The sequence below is a fragment of the Haemorhous mexicanus genome, chromosome 8 (assembly GCF_027477595.1).
Source record: "Haemorhous mexicanus isolate bHaeMex1 chromosome 8, bHaeMex1.pri, whole genome shotgun sequence".
In the NCBI taxonomy this organism is placed as follows: Eukaryota; Metazoa; Chordata; class Aves; order Passeriformes; family Fringillidae; genus Haemorhous; species Haemorhous mexicanus.
In genome coordinates, this window is record NC_082348.1 from 9,081,719 (window position 1) to 9,096,412 (window position 14,694).

At 43.0% G+C, this 14,694-nt stretch overlaps 1 protein-coding gene across 1 annotated transcript in view; it reads left to right on the forward strand.

The window, feature by feature from the left end:
* The window catches only part of ESYT3 (extended synaptotagmin 3), a 30,592-nt gene extending 16,313 nt beyond the window's left edge, over positions 1-14,279 (forward strand). Inside the window, exons 9-23 of the mRNA XM_059852353.1 lie at positions 911-1,084; positions 1,621-1,703; positions 2,101-2,149; positions 2,784-2,873; positions 3,744-3,806; positions 3,901-3,969; positions 5,205-5,270; positions 6,586-6,672; positions 7,495-7,644; positions 8,164-8,597; positions 9,628-9,717; positions 10,245-10,376; positions 11,816-11,921; positions 12,509-12,558; positions 13,454-14,279. Coding sequence (XP_059708336.1) covers positions 911-1,084; positions 1,621-1,703; positions 2,101-2,149; positions 2,784-2,873; positions 3,744-3,806; positions 3,901-3,969; positions 5,205-5,270; positions 6,586-6,672; positions 7,495-7,644; positions 8,164-8,597; positions 9,628-9,717; positions 10,245-10,376; positions 11,816-11,921; positions 12,509-12,558; positions 13,454-13,490 — 1,680 coding nt within the window. The 3' untranslated portion in view covers positions 13,491-14,279. The remainder of the gene's footprint in view (positions 1-910; positions 1,085-1,620; positions 1,704-2,100; positions 2,150-2,783; positions 2,874-3,743; positions 3,807-3,900; positions 3,970-5,204; positions 5,271-6,585; positions 6,673-7,494; positions 7,645-8,163; positions 8,598-9,627; positions 9,718-10,244; positions 10,377-11,815; positions 11,922-12,508; positions 12,559-13,453) is intronic.
* The last annotated feature ends 415 nt before the right edge of the window (positions 14,280-14,694 follow it).

Genomic DNA, 14,694 nt, shown 5'->3' on the forward strand with positions numbered 1-14,694 from the left:
TTCAGTGACATAGTGTTTATCTACCTGAGTGATGCATCCAAGCTTAGTGTTTGGATGCTGCATCAACTCTTTCAACCTGAATTGTGGGTTTTCAGTAGGTAGTATTTCAGAAATATAAAAGCAGTGTTGGATAATAATTTGGGAGGGAGAGACACAGGCCCTGGGAGTTCCTACCCTCTCTGCATGTCATAAGGAGTCAGTTTGTACTCTGAGCTCATTTACCAATTAAATCTTTAGTCTGTAACTGCAGATCTGTGGTACATGCAAATGAGAGGATAAATACATAAGCAATGTCATGCTATTTGATATTTTTACTAATACTGTGAAGTGTTGTAAATAGGGAACTTGGAGAGTGACATATCATTGTTACAAAAAAAAAGTCCTAAATTCTCAACATATCCAGGTCTTCAATCTCCTTCATCCATCAAATACTTAATACACTTACTAATGATAAACATAAATGAGTGACAAAAGCATGCTCACTGTTGCAAACTTGCATCACTAAATTGAAGTGGAATGGCTCCTGTGCAATAAAATAAGAGCCTGCCAGTGAGTGCTTAGTTCCTCCTTCAGTCAGTGGGAGTTGATCTTTACACTTGATTTGACTGTGGCTGTAATGCTGTGTGCATATGTATATTTCTGATTTAAAAATAAATAATATTTCCTATACAGTTATCTAGTTTGAATTTTACATCCTTTTAAGGGGGCTTTTTTCCGCTCTAGGCAAAGGGTGGAAGAAGTGCTTTATTACAGCTGTCATTGGAAATGTACTGCATCAAACTACGTGTCTTTGCAGAACCGTCATGGTGACTACCCTTGCTGCCTGAAATAAACAGTTTTAGGAGGCAGCATATTATAATTATCCAAAGATTGCATTTTCATGACCAATTCTGTATCTTATTTTATGCAGGGAGTAATAAGGGTTCATCTGTTAGAAGCTGAAAACCTTGTCCAGAAAGACAATTTCCTTGGTGCCATCAGGGGGAAGTCTGATCCATACGCTCTCCTCCGTGTTGGCACCGTGCAGTTTCGAAGCAAGACAGTCTCCAGAGATCTTAATCCCATTTGGAATGAGACATTTGAGGTACTGAGCCTTTTGATCTTTCCATCTGTAAATGGCTGTAGGATACACAGCCATTTACATCCCTGTGCTTGCAGGACCTTTTCTTAGCTGACTGCACAGGGCAGGTGGACTTCCTTGTTTCTTGGTTGAGGCATTTGTGTCTCTTAACCAAGTTCAAATTTACATTCTAAACTTGAAATGTCATTCAGGTTGATCTGATTTACATGTGTGGGTTTTTGGAGGAGGTGCAAAGCCCTGCTTTAAATACCAATCAATGCATCAGCCTGTGCAGCTGCAGGCTGCTCTAGTATTAATTCCTCTCTGCTTATTAGGGATACCAGTTTGAGGGGTTTAACTTGTAGCTCAAAAACAAGCAAACAATGTGAAGCATTTTCACCTATAACCAATTGTATTTGTTATGCATTTGACCATAACAACAGGGAATGTCCTTAATGTGTTAGACAGTTGTCAAGTGTCCTGTTCTTGTCCGCAGCCTGAGCCTGAATATGTATATGTGAATACTTTTTATTTTTAATCAATACCTCTTTCTCCTCCAGTTTGTTGTTCATGAAGTGCCTGGTCAGGACTTAGAAGTGGATTTGTATGATGAAGATCCAGATAAAGATGACTTTATGGGCAGGTAAATTAGCAAGACCTTTGATCAGGGTCCAGTAGCCTCTGCTGTGGGACACCTGGATTACTCATGTTGGAAATATCATACTGTTGGAAGAGATTCCCTTTGCCCAGATAATAATACCACATAATTAGTTTCTAGTGCAGCTAATGTTGAACAAGGTTACATCGTGCAGAGAATCCTGGGAAGCCATTAGAAGCAATAGTTACTTGAGATTTACTTCAAGTTTATTTTAGTTTTGGAAATATTTCAAGGGGGAGACTTCAGGAGTATAAGTGTGCTCCTGCACACACGTACACAGGTAATGTGGAGTTGTTATTTGGAACAGACTTGACAGTGGGCTTTTTTGGTGGTTTATGCTGTATACCTCATAATATTGAAATGTTTGCTTTTTTTCTTTCAGCTTGCTGATAAGCCTAGTGGATGTAATGAATGACAGAACTGTTGATGAGGTAAAGATCTCAGCTTATTTCTAAATGTGGCTGGTGGTGTCGGCCTACATGCACTCATTTGTGCTTCTCCTCTGCTTCTATGGTGTTTCTTTGTACTTAAAGCTTCCTTGCACACTTGCACTGTGGTATTTTCACAAAAAGATAATACCAAAGTAGCCACTACAATAATTATTACAACCAGGCTGGTAATCCCAGAGAGCCCTGAGGTTATGCTGAGCCAGCAGTGGGGTATCTTGTTGGTACCTTGTGCCCTGTGTGTACCAAATGTTTTGTACAAAGCTGCAGATAAATTTTGGTGAAGCAGCCTGTTTGCTGAGGGAAGAAATGATCTGACCTTACTGTGGTTCATCCTGCAATCCAGCACTCTACAAACAATGCCAGGGTGCCTGTCTTGTGCTGCTGCTGGTTGGAAATATCCACATACTTTGCCTGTTCGTGGGCATCTTATTTTAATTTTCTTCTGCCTTGTACCTAAGTAGGTGAACGTGCTACAATCTAAGTGTCAAAACTTCAAGCTAAGGTTCTGAGTAAAATTCATGTTGTCTGTTGTATGCAAGTCTCAGAGTCTGCACCACATATATAAAAGCTACTCTGCCTGTCAGTTCTCAAGGTGCTCTTTGTTATCTCCATGTAGTGGTTTCCGTTAAGTAAGACGACAAGCGGACACTTGCATTTAAAACTGGAGTGGCTTTCACTAGTAAACGACCAAGAAAAGCTGCACGAGGTGAGTGTATTTGCTTAAAGGATTCAGGTGCTCTGATCCTTGTCCAGGCATCAACAAAAGAGTGTGTAAAATTAGAAACCCCAGGCAAAATCACAAGAGTTTAGTTTTGTCTGGCAAAGTTTTGATGTGATTCCCTCCCTGTCACTCGTGCAGAAGAAGGGCATTTGCTTGTCCCAGGTCACTTGGTAATTCAGTAGTAACTCAAATCTGGCAGCTCTTTTTGCTTGAATTAGCAAACCTTTGTTTGACTCACTGCAAAGTAGCTTTTCAGGGGTTCTTTTCTTTCACAATTTTTTTCCTCCATCTTCATCTAGGATTTGTGTAGGACCCTGGACCCCTGAAATAATCTGTACTAGTCATAGGCAAATACCCTGCACTGGTGCTTGGTAGGGCTTGGTAGTGTTTCCAAATGGTGTGTAGTTTGTCCAGCAGAATTGCTTAGATAAAGCCCATCTTCCAAAGAGGCTGTTTCTTCATAACCAATCAAAACCAATTGAATTCCACTGAAGTGAATAAAATTGTTCCCAGGCTTTGTTCTGCTGACACTGGATTCATGTTGATGTATGTGGTTGAACATGTTTTTAGGTGTCTTGCTGCACTGGGGAACCCAACCAGTTCTTCACTGAGAGATTGACAAACATTAAAGGCAGGGAATTGAAAAGAGTTACACATCTTCTTACTGGTCTGCTTTGAACTGTCCTGCTGTGTTGACTTGAGCTCCTCTAAATTGCAAGTTTTAGGAGAAAGGCAGAGAGCTGCTTAGCCTTCAGAAGCTGCCCTTGGAAATTTGCTAAGTTTTGCATTGTCCTTGGTGGGTGATCCATGACTACTTTGTGTTTTGATTTGTTTTATCTTTCCCTGCCTTTGCAGGACAAGAAGGGTCTGTCTGCAGCAATTCTGATTGTCTACTTGGACAGTGCCTTCAACCTCCCTGTAAGTACAAACCCCATGCAGCAGCCTTCACTCCTCCCTCCTTTTTTTAAAAAATAACAAATGAATTGTTTTAAATATTCTTTCACCAATTCAGAAAAACCACTTTGAGTATTCGAATGGTGAATGTGGAACAAAGAAGATCAAAAATAACAAGTACCTCAAGGTAAAATTTATATTCTTCACCCGCACTTGCAAAACAAGGTTCTGGATTATGTGGTATCATAGGAACTGAGACTGGTGGTGGTTAAAAAGACATAATCTCTCCACTATCAGAATCTAAGTGATGAGCAGGGACTCAAAATAGTGATTGAAAGCCCACCCCAGTGAAAGCCTAGGAGGCCAAAGTGGGAGTGCAACACGGAAATGCTTGATTGTGTGTGTGGTTGTCTTTCTTTCTTACGCAAAAGAGAGCCTCCAGACATCAGACTAAGTCATAATATCCTTGCTGCTGCTGCTCTTTGTTCCCTTGCTGAGCTGTTCCAGCTTGACATTGAGCAGGGAGGAATATGCTCATTTGTGGTAGCTTTCCTGTCCACTGGAGACCTGACCAGATTCCTCCCCCCTTGGCTTTAGAGGGATTCAGAGGCCTCTCTGTCATTCATACCTTCTGTCTCATAGCTTCTGTTTACTTTTTCCACCATGTACTGCATTTTGCTACTGTGATGTAAATGGCAGGTAAAGGGAAGAATGTCTTTCTCCCTTCTTTCTTGAACAGGCTACTCACAAGTACAGCTCTGAGCTGTGGAGAAAGCTTCCCATTCTCTCCAAGTAGCTCCTCTCCTAAAGAGCATTTTTACCATTTAGATGAGTTACCAGCACTGTGATACACATCACAGTCAATAATCCTTAATTCTGGACCTCAGTGTGTGCACTTTGTTTGTAATGTTGTGCCAAGACCAGATTCTCAGCCTTAACTTCTATAGCATTAGTGCAAAGAGGAGCAAGAGGTTCACTATTGTTGCTTCCAGACAGGAATTGTTATTTGATGCCAAGGACTCACTTCCAGCTGCTTTGGAGCAAGTCCTGAGCCTTGGAAACCAATTCTGAGAGTCCTGATTCAGTAAGGAAAGACCAAGATTTCCCACTGAGCCTTCAGCTCTCCTCTCTGTTTCCTCCCAGCTTCTGACAAATTTTTAACTGCTCACCTGTTGAAACCTAAATACATAAAGCTTTGGCTTAATTGTGTACTCTTGATGATGGAGAGTAAGACTGCTGTGTTACTGCTGGAGGCTTTCCTGTGTGCTACACTCCTCAGGGGTCCCACATCCAGAAAATACTGTCAGCTTTCCAGCAACTTGCTTCAAGTAAGAGTAGTGGTTTGATATTGCTTCCTGAAAACTATAAATTTCTTAATGGTTTTTTTCTGCCTTGTTCTTTCTTACTTGTATTAAATGACAGAACATGGAACGAGAACCTTCCTCCTTTGTCCTGCTTACAGTTGGGAACAAGACTCAGAAGAGTAAGGTGAGGCTGTTTAATTCTTCTGCTTTCATTAGATACTTTCAATCTTATGGGTGTCCCCAAGTATTCCCTAGGAAGGAAAGGACTTCTTGTGAAGCTGATGTGAAGAGTTGTACTTGTAGTGATAGCTGCAGAGCCTGGGAGTGGAACCACTGTGTCACCAAGTTGTGGTGGTGGAGGGTGTCTTACCAGCTGCTGTACATGTGTGTAGTTCCATGCCTGTGTCTAAGAGTTCATCTTGGCCCAGGCACTTTAGATCTATAAACCTCCAATCCAGCTCATGGTTTCTCAGAGCAGGGTGTAATTTGCATCAAGCTGTCTTTTATTGCTTCCTCAGAGTCTTTCCTTGCTCCTGTGTATCACACTTTTACTGTTTTGATTTGTTTTTAAACCCAGACAAGATGGATCTGCATCTCCTCTACTTCACTTCCAGTTCCTTTTTCATTATTTAAAAATTACTTTTGCCTCATGAGTATGAGTAACAGCTGAGCTCTGCCCTCCCTGTAGCTGCCATGTTCCCTGTCCTGCAGCTGGATGTGGATTGAGCCCTTTGTTCTTTTGGACTCCCAGCAAATAAGAATGAATCCTGTTGGCTACACATGAGCATACAGGACTGGCACCTATTTTCCTTTATTCCTTCCACCTACTCTACCCAGAAATCGGGTTCTACTTGCATTTTTACCTTTTGTGGCTTTCCCTTTCCCTACTACATCAGCTGCCTCTCCTAAGCTAGGTCAGGCTTCCAGGCTTTCCCTGCTCCTTTCCACTTGCTGCCTGCACTCATGGCCTGGCAGGGACAGCTGATTTACAGAGCAGCCACAGTCCCCTTGGGTGTTTTTCATGCTCTTTCCTCTTTGAAGTGGATGGTGCTGAAGCTGTGCCCTCCTACTCTTCCCACAAGTTCTACACCCCTGAAACTGCCCCTCCAGCCTTCCTGCCCTTTCCTGTCGGCTCACTGCAGCTTTGGGAGCTGGCTCAGAGTGCTGCAGGCTGGAGCAGTGCTCTGGCTCTCCCTGGGTGGGAAGGTGGGAGGGAGGGAGCGGTGCCTCGCTGCAGGTGAGGCAGGCTGCTGGTCCAGGCAGTGCTGGTGGGGCCAACTGCAGCTCACCAGACTTGTTCTTTGGCATTTCCACGCCCCAAAGAACTTGTTCTGGTTTTGCCAGAGACTTCACTTCCATATGCTTCTGACCTGGAATTTCCACTCCCTCTATACAGCTGGAGTGTAGCATCACTGAGGGCCACCATGGCCCTCTCTGGTGATCAGTGTCATGGATTCTTTGCTTCTCAGAGACTAAGCTAATGCATGTTCTTTTTGCAGACCTGCAATTTCAGCAAAGATCCGAAGTGGGGCCAGGCTTTCACCTTCTTTGTCCACAGTGCTTATTCCCAGTCACTCCACATTGAGGTGAGAGAAAAGCCTTTCCTTTGAAGACCAACTGCACATCTGTAGGAGGAAACATCTCCTATGGAGCTCAGTGCTGGTTGTTTCTGTGTGGGATTGTCATATACTAGGTTCCTCCTACTAAATGGTGGAAGAAGCACATTTTGCACAGACAATTCTGTATTAGGTGGTGGTGGTATCTACCTATGTTCTAGCATCATGTAATGTGCAGTATCTTAATTCAAAATGTGGGATGTTTCTGGCTGCAAAGTGCAGAGGACATTTCATACAGGTCTGTGTGTAGTAAAGACATCGATGTTTTGCTGTCAGAAATTGCAGCCTTCATGATTCTCTACCTCTTCACCTCTGTGTTGTGGCTTGTTAAGTAGCCCTGTCTCTCAATAGCAGCATTGCAGCCACAGCCAGTTCTGTGGCTGGTCACTTGGGTACAGAAAGGAATTGTACTTGGAAGGTGTATTGAGGTTAAATAGGCTAAACAAACTGTTACCTGAAATACATGTAAAGATTTAGACCAGTTGCCATCTCGGCTGCTTAAGACATTGTCCCCAAAGTGAGCAAGGAAAATCAAGTGAATCTCGGGGCATGATTTTTCTGCTAAAGCAGTTCTTTCTCTGCATAGTTAGAGATGGGATTTTCACTCCAACTGCACTAACCTGTTACCCTCCTGAAATAACGGCATCACCCATTTGGATGTAACCATACTGAAGCAAACAAGCTAATTTTTGTTTCTGTCTGAAATACTTTCTTGCTTTGCTTTTGCATTCCCAGTGGTGCACTTCCCAGTTTGCGAGCTAATAAAAACTTTTGTTTTCTTCCATCCCCCAGATAAAAGACAAGGAGCGGGATAGTGCCCTGGGAACTTCAGTGGTATGTCTCTCTCACTTACTTAAGGACCCAAGCATGACTCTGGACCAGAGATTCCAGCTGGACCATTCCAGCTCAGACAGCTTCATTAAGATGAAACTCGTACTGCGGGTGAGTTGTTCTTTCCCATATTCACTTGGTCTCCCCTGCAGAAGCATCCATTTGTAGCCAGGCAAAAGAAATGAAAGGTGGGCATGAAGAAAGGCAGCGTTGCTACACAGTTGAGTAGAAAGCAGAAGTGTGAGAAGGTATTTAAGTGAAATTAGAAGTGTATGGTGGAGTTGAGAGATATTCCTGAAGCTTCATAAAACGTAGTGCAGTGCCATGGCTGAAAATTTTCTCACAACAATAAAGAGCTGGACTGAGAAAATCTAAGCTGGGGAAATCAGCACTGATGCTTAGGAGTTGTTTCCTCACCATGCTGTGGATCAGTGTTTATACAGTGCTCAGTACAAACACAATAGGATAAGAGGAGAGAACACCACAGTGAATCCCAGGGGCCCCTTTCATCACTAATGGCAGAGTCCTGCTGTTACAGTTTGGTGGTGAAATTTCCTTCTGGGTGGTAATGCTGGCATTCACCCCAGTGCTGTGGGAGCAGCACTCACTGTCTTCCCTTGTGATTTTTAGGCACTGAATGTTGAAGAACCTGATCCACAAAGAGTCAAGGCTGGTGTCAATGCCTCGAAGCTAGGTCCTGTGTGTGTCACAGAGAAGGCTGGAAACTTGCAGAAGTTTTCCTCTCCACAAGTCTCAAAAGTACCTCCCATGAGCAAAGACTCTGGAGCACTTGAATCTCTGCCAAAAAAGGACAGTGGAGAAGACCTGGACACTAAAGACAGTTCAGGAGCCCCTGTACCATGTGAAACTGTGTCTGGCCTTGATGAAGCAGAGAGCAAGCAAAATCCAGAGCATGGCCCACCATCAGCATTGCCCAGTGGAGCAGCAGCCGTGCCCACACTGCCCGTCCTGCAGGAAATGAGGGTGGCACCCAGTGTCACTTCACTGGGGTCCCTGCCTTCTTCCTGCTTTGAATTAAGTAGCAGCAACCTGGATATTCATAAGTAGGTGTCCTTCCAGCTGAATTGTTCTTCTCTTGGGAAATTTTAGGGGTTAGTGTTGCATAGAGGTGAATTCAAGGCTGCTAAATCATTTGGGGTGTTGGGTCTCAAGTCACCTTAAAAAGAATTGACCTAGGTATTCCAGTCAACAGCAAAGTAAATTACAGGGCATTGTCAGAGCAGGTATAAAGGGAAAGTATTCACTCTATGGCTCTCCTAAGAGTGCTGCATGTCTTGGTATTATATTGTTGAAGAGCTTCTCAACACTCATTTAGCAACAGGATTTTGAAGTCTGAAAATCCCACTTCTGTAATAACCTAAACTCTTGATAAGCACCTCTGCCTGCTTAAAGCTCTGAATATGTTTGTCCAACATGTTTAAGACTGATAATGCAATGAACAGAGTTTTTGTGTGCCTTCTCACAGTGTTGTTTGAGGCTGCTCTGTCAGGAATGATGGACAGAAGGATTTGTTTCTCCTGAGGCACAGAATGGAGCTTGTGGACCCCTTAATCAGCAGAAGTTATAAAGATCCACCTCACTTAAGAGAGACTCAGAGTAGTTATAAACCTGAAGATAAAACTCAACTCCAGCTGCAATTTGGAGAATTGATGACTGGTGAATTTTCTAGCTCTGAACAGGGCTTAATTTATAAATTATTTTTAAACCATTTTTAAGCAATGTTTTGGATTTGAGCCACCTTAATAACATGCAGAATGGAATATGAAAAAGGTCCCATTTTGCATATACAGACATTGCTGAGGGAATGTATGACACACTAACCTGTACTTGCTGCTCCATCTACAGTGGGCCACATAGGGGCTTTTTTGGCAGTTTGTGTTAGGGGACTGAAATCAGGTACCTGCAGAGAAGGCAGGGATGGGGCTTCTGTGGAACCTCTGTGGTCCAGCTGCTTCCTAGACAGCAAATCTTAGGATGCCCTGAAGAAGAATGGTGCCCTGAAAGCTGGTTTTAGTCTGCTTGTAGGCTGCTCAGTGGCTGTATTAAAAGCCTTGACTGTGCAATGTCTTGCAGCGGGACTGAGATGCCTCTGGGGGAGATCCAGCTGACCGTGCGCTACGCTTCCATCCGGCAGAGCCTCGTCGTGCTGGTCAATGGCTGCAGGTAATGCTTGTGATGGCTGACAGAGGGAAGAGCTCTCTGAGCTCTGCCAGTCATCCAGCAAAGCTGGAGCAGAGCCACGTGCAGCAGGAGGTGCCTTAGTGCTGGCTGGCTTCCAGCTGTGCAGCCTCTCTGTGCCCAGCTCTGGTCAGTGCCAGCAGCAGGTCAGGGAGAGAGCCCAGCAAGTTGTGTTCACTGCAGTAGAGATGCTTCAGCTGTCAGCAACCCAAAATTTCCTCTGGACAGCACTGACAACTGGTGTGTGTCTTGCGGTGTTGGGATAGGCATTGTGACAAGGATTGATACCTGTGACCGAATTTGTAATTGTTAATTTAGGAACCCCAGTAAGTGGCCACACCCTCAGGAGTAAAGATTTTAACTAAACAATCTTAAAGTTTTATTTGCATATATTCCAGCTCCTGGGATGAATGTTTTTGGCCTTTGAAGTGTTGGTCTGATGCCAAGAGAGCCAAGGTATTAAAACACAGAGTGAGAGAACCTGCCTTGATTGTCTGTTTTTCTTTTAACAGAAACTTGGTACCCTCTTCCAATCGTGGAATCGATCCATATGTCCGTATATACCTGCTTCCAGATAGAAGATGGACAAGCAGGAAGAAGACTTCTGTGAAGAAAAAAACTCTGAACCCCCAATACGATGAGAAGTAAGAAAATGTAAATTGTTATTATGGTTGGAATAGTTATGATCTCTGTGTAATAACAGGGCTTCTTAAGGAGTGCTCGTGTAGCTCCTAGGGACTCTTGTGAATGTTTCCAGCTTTTCTGAAACAAGTGCCACTTGGACTATGAATTACAAGTACTTGGGGCTGGCCTTGCTCTGCCTGTGGTGTTGCAAGTCCCCCAGAAGAAGGGTACACCTTCTTCCCTGCCACTTCCCTGCCCCAGGCTGCATTTGCTTCTTTGCACACTGACATTCTCATGCTGTGTTTAACTCCCTGCCATGGCAGAGGCAATCTGCCCATTCAGGTACCTCCCAGAGCCTACTGCTTTGTTCACACTGCTTTGCCTGATGCTTATTCTGACATCTTTCCAAAGGTCCAGTCAGAAGTACAGCACCTTTTGAGGCTGGAGCATCCTTTGGGCACACAGGTGGATGTTGTCATCAAGGCCTGGTGGGAGCAGGATAAAATGCTCCCACCTCTTTGCTGACAGAGTCACAGCTCTGCCACTGAAATTGAATGTATTTTGCATAAACCCAAACACAGTAACACTTAGAAGTAGAGCTCTTTTGAGAGATGGTTTTAATCCCATAATTAGAGGAAGGTATACATCAAAATATGTGAATTGGGTGATCCTGGGTGGCTTATATTTTTCCTGTGTTATGTCCTTTCTGTGTAAGTCAGAAATGGAGAAATGATTTTAAAATATTCCTTCTTAACACTCAAAACATCAAAGCTGAGGATTTTGCTTATATCTGTTCTTAAGTAACTGCACTGATTTAGTGCCATCCCAGCAGCTGGGAAGAGCATCTCCTTTTCCCCATCCTCAGTACTGACGTATCCTGTACATCCTCAATTAAAGATAATGCTTAGCTCCAAAACACGTTACCTGTTTCACAGCTCTGACTTGAGGAAAAGCTATTCAGGTGGGCAGAACTGGAGTGATTTAGGAGTGATGGACAAAACTCACTTGACATTAGCCATGTGCGCCAGAGGCTTGAGTCAGAACCATTAAGAATTTAATTGCCACAGGTTTCAGCCTTTGTCTGTTCTTGGTATGGTGCAAGGCTGCTCTGTGAACTTGGGGGGTTGGCTCATGACTATTTCCTCTTGAGTAATGAACATTGCATGGAAGACATGCTGATCTTCTGTGGAGGGGGGAAAATGATGTTAAATGGCATTTCATCATGGATGCATGTTTTCCTCCTTCCCCCTGGCATGGTGGACAGTCTGAACACAGTGTTGTCATCTTTCATGAGGCCTGGAAAAGGTTCCCTGCAATGTGGATAAAACCTCACTCCAGAATTGCCTTTTCTGTGTGTTCCTTCCCTGTTAAAGTCCTGGCCATTGATGCTGTACGCTGTCACTGGTGCTCACAGGATTTTAGGTTTTGCTCTAAGTCTCTTTTTAAACTTTATTTCAAGGTTTGAATTTTTTGAATCTTTGGAAAATGTCAAGAAAAGGACACTGGACATTGCAGTGAAAAACAGCAGGCCATTCATTTCACAGGAGAGGAAGGAGCTGGGGAAAGTAAGTTTAAAGAATTTCCATTACAGATAGAACAGAGCTAAACACTCTGGGCTATTCCTGAAATCCTGAAATGTGGCTCCAGTTACTGATTCTCAGTGGTAGGACTGGCAATATGGAAACAATTTTTTTTCTGCCAGATTTTCATCTCAAATGAGGCTGTATCCATGTGGGAGCTGTGTGGTCTCATTTCAGAAAGGTGCTCCTGAAGTAAGCCCTGGTTCATGGGCCCTGGTGCTGCCCATGTAGGGAACAGCTCCAAGAGTGCAAACACAGAGCTGAGAAAGGCATTGGGACTAAACCCCACAATTTGCCAACCACTGCTCTGTCTTTCTGTGAACAGCTTTGATTCTGTGAAAAGTAAACTGCAATTGCTTCTTCAGTGACAGATAAATCTCCAAGTAGTGCTATAGGAAAAGGAGCTGGTTCATGCCTACACTATCCTGGGAATGTGGGAAGCTCCATTTTTCCTCAAGCCTGAGCTGCAGCCCCACAACTGGAAAGTGGGTCTGACTTGGGAGGAGTGGTAGCTTAGCTAATCAATTATTATGCTGAATAACCTACAAACAAATAAAATTTGCTTTTTAAAGGTGCGTATTGACTTGTCCCGGGAGGATTTAATAAAAGGCTTTGCCCAATGGTAAGTACTCATCTCCACACTTTCAAACCTGCCCACTGCTTGGCTGGGAGCTTGCATGACTGCTGTGGGAGTGAGTGCTGGTAACTGGGCTGTATTTGGGTGAGGAAGAAGAATATCTGACCTACAAAGGCAGGACTAACTTGAGCTAATCTAGTAGTTCTATCTAAATTGTGTGTTAATCCACTGGCTGTGCAGTGCCTGCCCTGTGAGACAGCTTTAATGAGATGCCTGTGTCAATTATAGTCTTCAGCATATTTTAAATTGCCATAAAAGCCACAGGGACACATAAGTAAAAGAATTTTGTTTATTAAAGTAACCTGGCAACAAATTTTAACTTGAATAAAGATCTTAACTAAATACTCTGATCAGCAATATATATGTATGATAAAACTTTAATTACAAAGCATTTATAGAAACTATTATAATAAGCCACTTACAGTTTTGCTTGTGCATTTGTTGTGGTTCTGAGGTTTGTATGTTCCTGGTCTGAGGCAGAACAGAGAACCAGGCTTGGGTGTTTTTTTTCACTTTTGTGTCTTTAGTAAATGGCAGGAGTTCTTCCTTCTTTCTCCTTCAGTGGAGCCCGAGGAATGTAGTGTGGGTAGTCCAGGAGCTTGCCATCTGCACAGGCAGTGAGCCAATATTCCAATAGGAAAACCACATTTCTCTGGCCAGCTTGTATGTGTGTCTCTGGTCAATTATGGGAGGAGGAAAAAAGGATGCACCCAAAGTTCCTGGTGAAGAGTTGAAGTTTGAGGCCATCTCTGGAGCCTCCTTTGCTGTGCTGCCTGTGAAGCAGAAGCAAGAAAGCAGCCCAAGTTTTCTCTACTGTGCCAGTTAAAACTGTTAAGAAGGTTTTCAGCTACAGTAATTACTTATTGTGTCTGTCTTGCAGGTATGAGCTGACAAGGAGCAGACGCAAGAAAATCTGATTTCTTCTCATGTACATAAGTTACTAATTTTTCAACTTCCTATGGATGTACATATCTCTTGTAATTAATGTGTTTTGCACAGTCATTGCAAATTTGAAGCAGACTCCAGCTCAGGACATGTAAATTAATGATCCTATTCAGGGATTAGTTCTCACTGAAGTTAAAACTATTTTCCCCCACACAGGGAATAATTTGTCCTTAAAGAATAAGACCTTTATTTTTGCTATTTCTGGCAAATCCCTCCTCAAAGGACCTCTAAGTGTGAAACCTCTCTTAAAGAAGGGTTGTACCTGGGGAGATTTTAGACTGTCAGCCAAGTGTCATTACTTTGCTTGGCAGTCTGATGGCCCTAGGAACTTGTTCATGTTATTTTAACATGGCAGTGGTGTACTTAAAAAAGAATATATTTTGACACAGTATTCTTCAGCTATAGGGCTACAGAACCTTTTAAAAGAGAAACTCTTTAACAGCTATTTTTTTTTGAGAAACTAAGAAGTTGGTAGTCCACTGTTCAAAAGTACCTTAGCTGACTGTGGCTGCAGGTATGTAAATAATGAGCTTCCAAAAGCAGGGATATGCACTTACCAAGATGTCATTAAGGTTTTAGTTTGTGACACCTTAACTGGTTTTGTCCTTTGTTACAGTACATTTCAAAATCTCGTAAACCCAGATTCCGTCTGATGAACAGCAAAGTTTTGTAAACTAAGCTTTAATAATAATGAGGCAAAATATTTTTGGAAGCTTGGTGTACTTGTTTCTGTACAATAAACTTCTAATTGTCTTGCATAACAGACTTGATTTAATCCTTTCCAAAAGTGACTTTGGAAATACAATGATGGTAACGTCAAACCATCGCCTGAAGCAAATTTAAGTATTTTTGGCCTAGATTACATTAATCCAGTCTGCCTCAGTCCATAATCAGAGAAAATACTCACTGAGTAACAATGTGTTCCATCCCAAACTGATCTGGAAAGGTGAACAACTTTTTAAAAGAGGCTCTCCAGAAAAACCAAGATGGAGCACTTGTGTAAGTGTGATGGCTATGGCAGTCAGGGCATCTTTACCTCATACTTACTGTGTCAGCAATACTAAAAATGGTTAGAGTTTGCTGGTGTTGTGCTGGGTTCAGTTTCCTGGACTGATACAGAGTATATTGGTTCTCTCTCTGGGATGAAGTAGACCAGTTGACAGCAGTTAAAAGTTT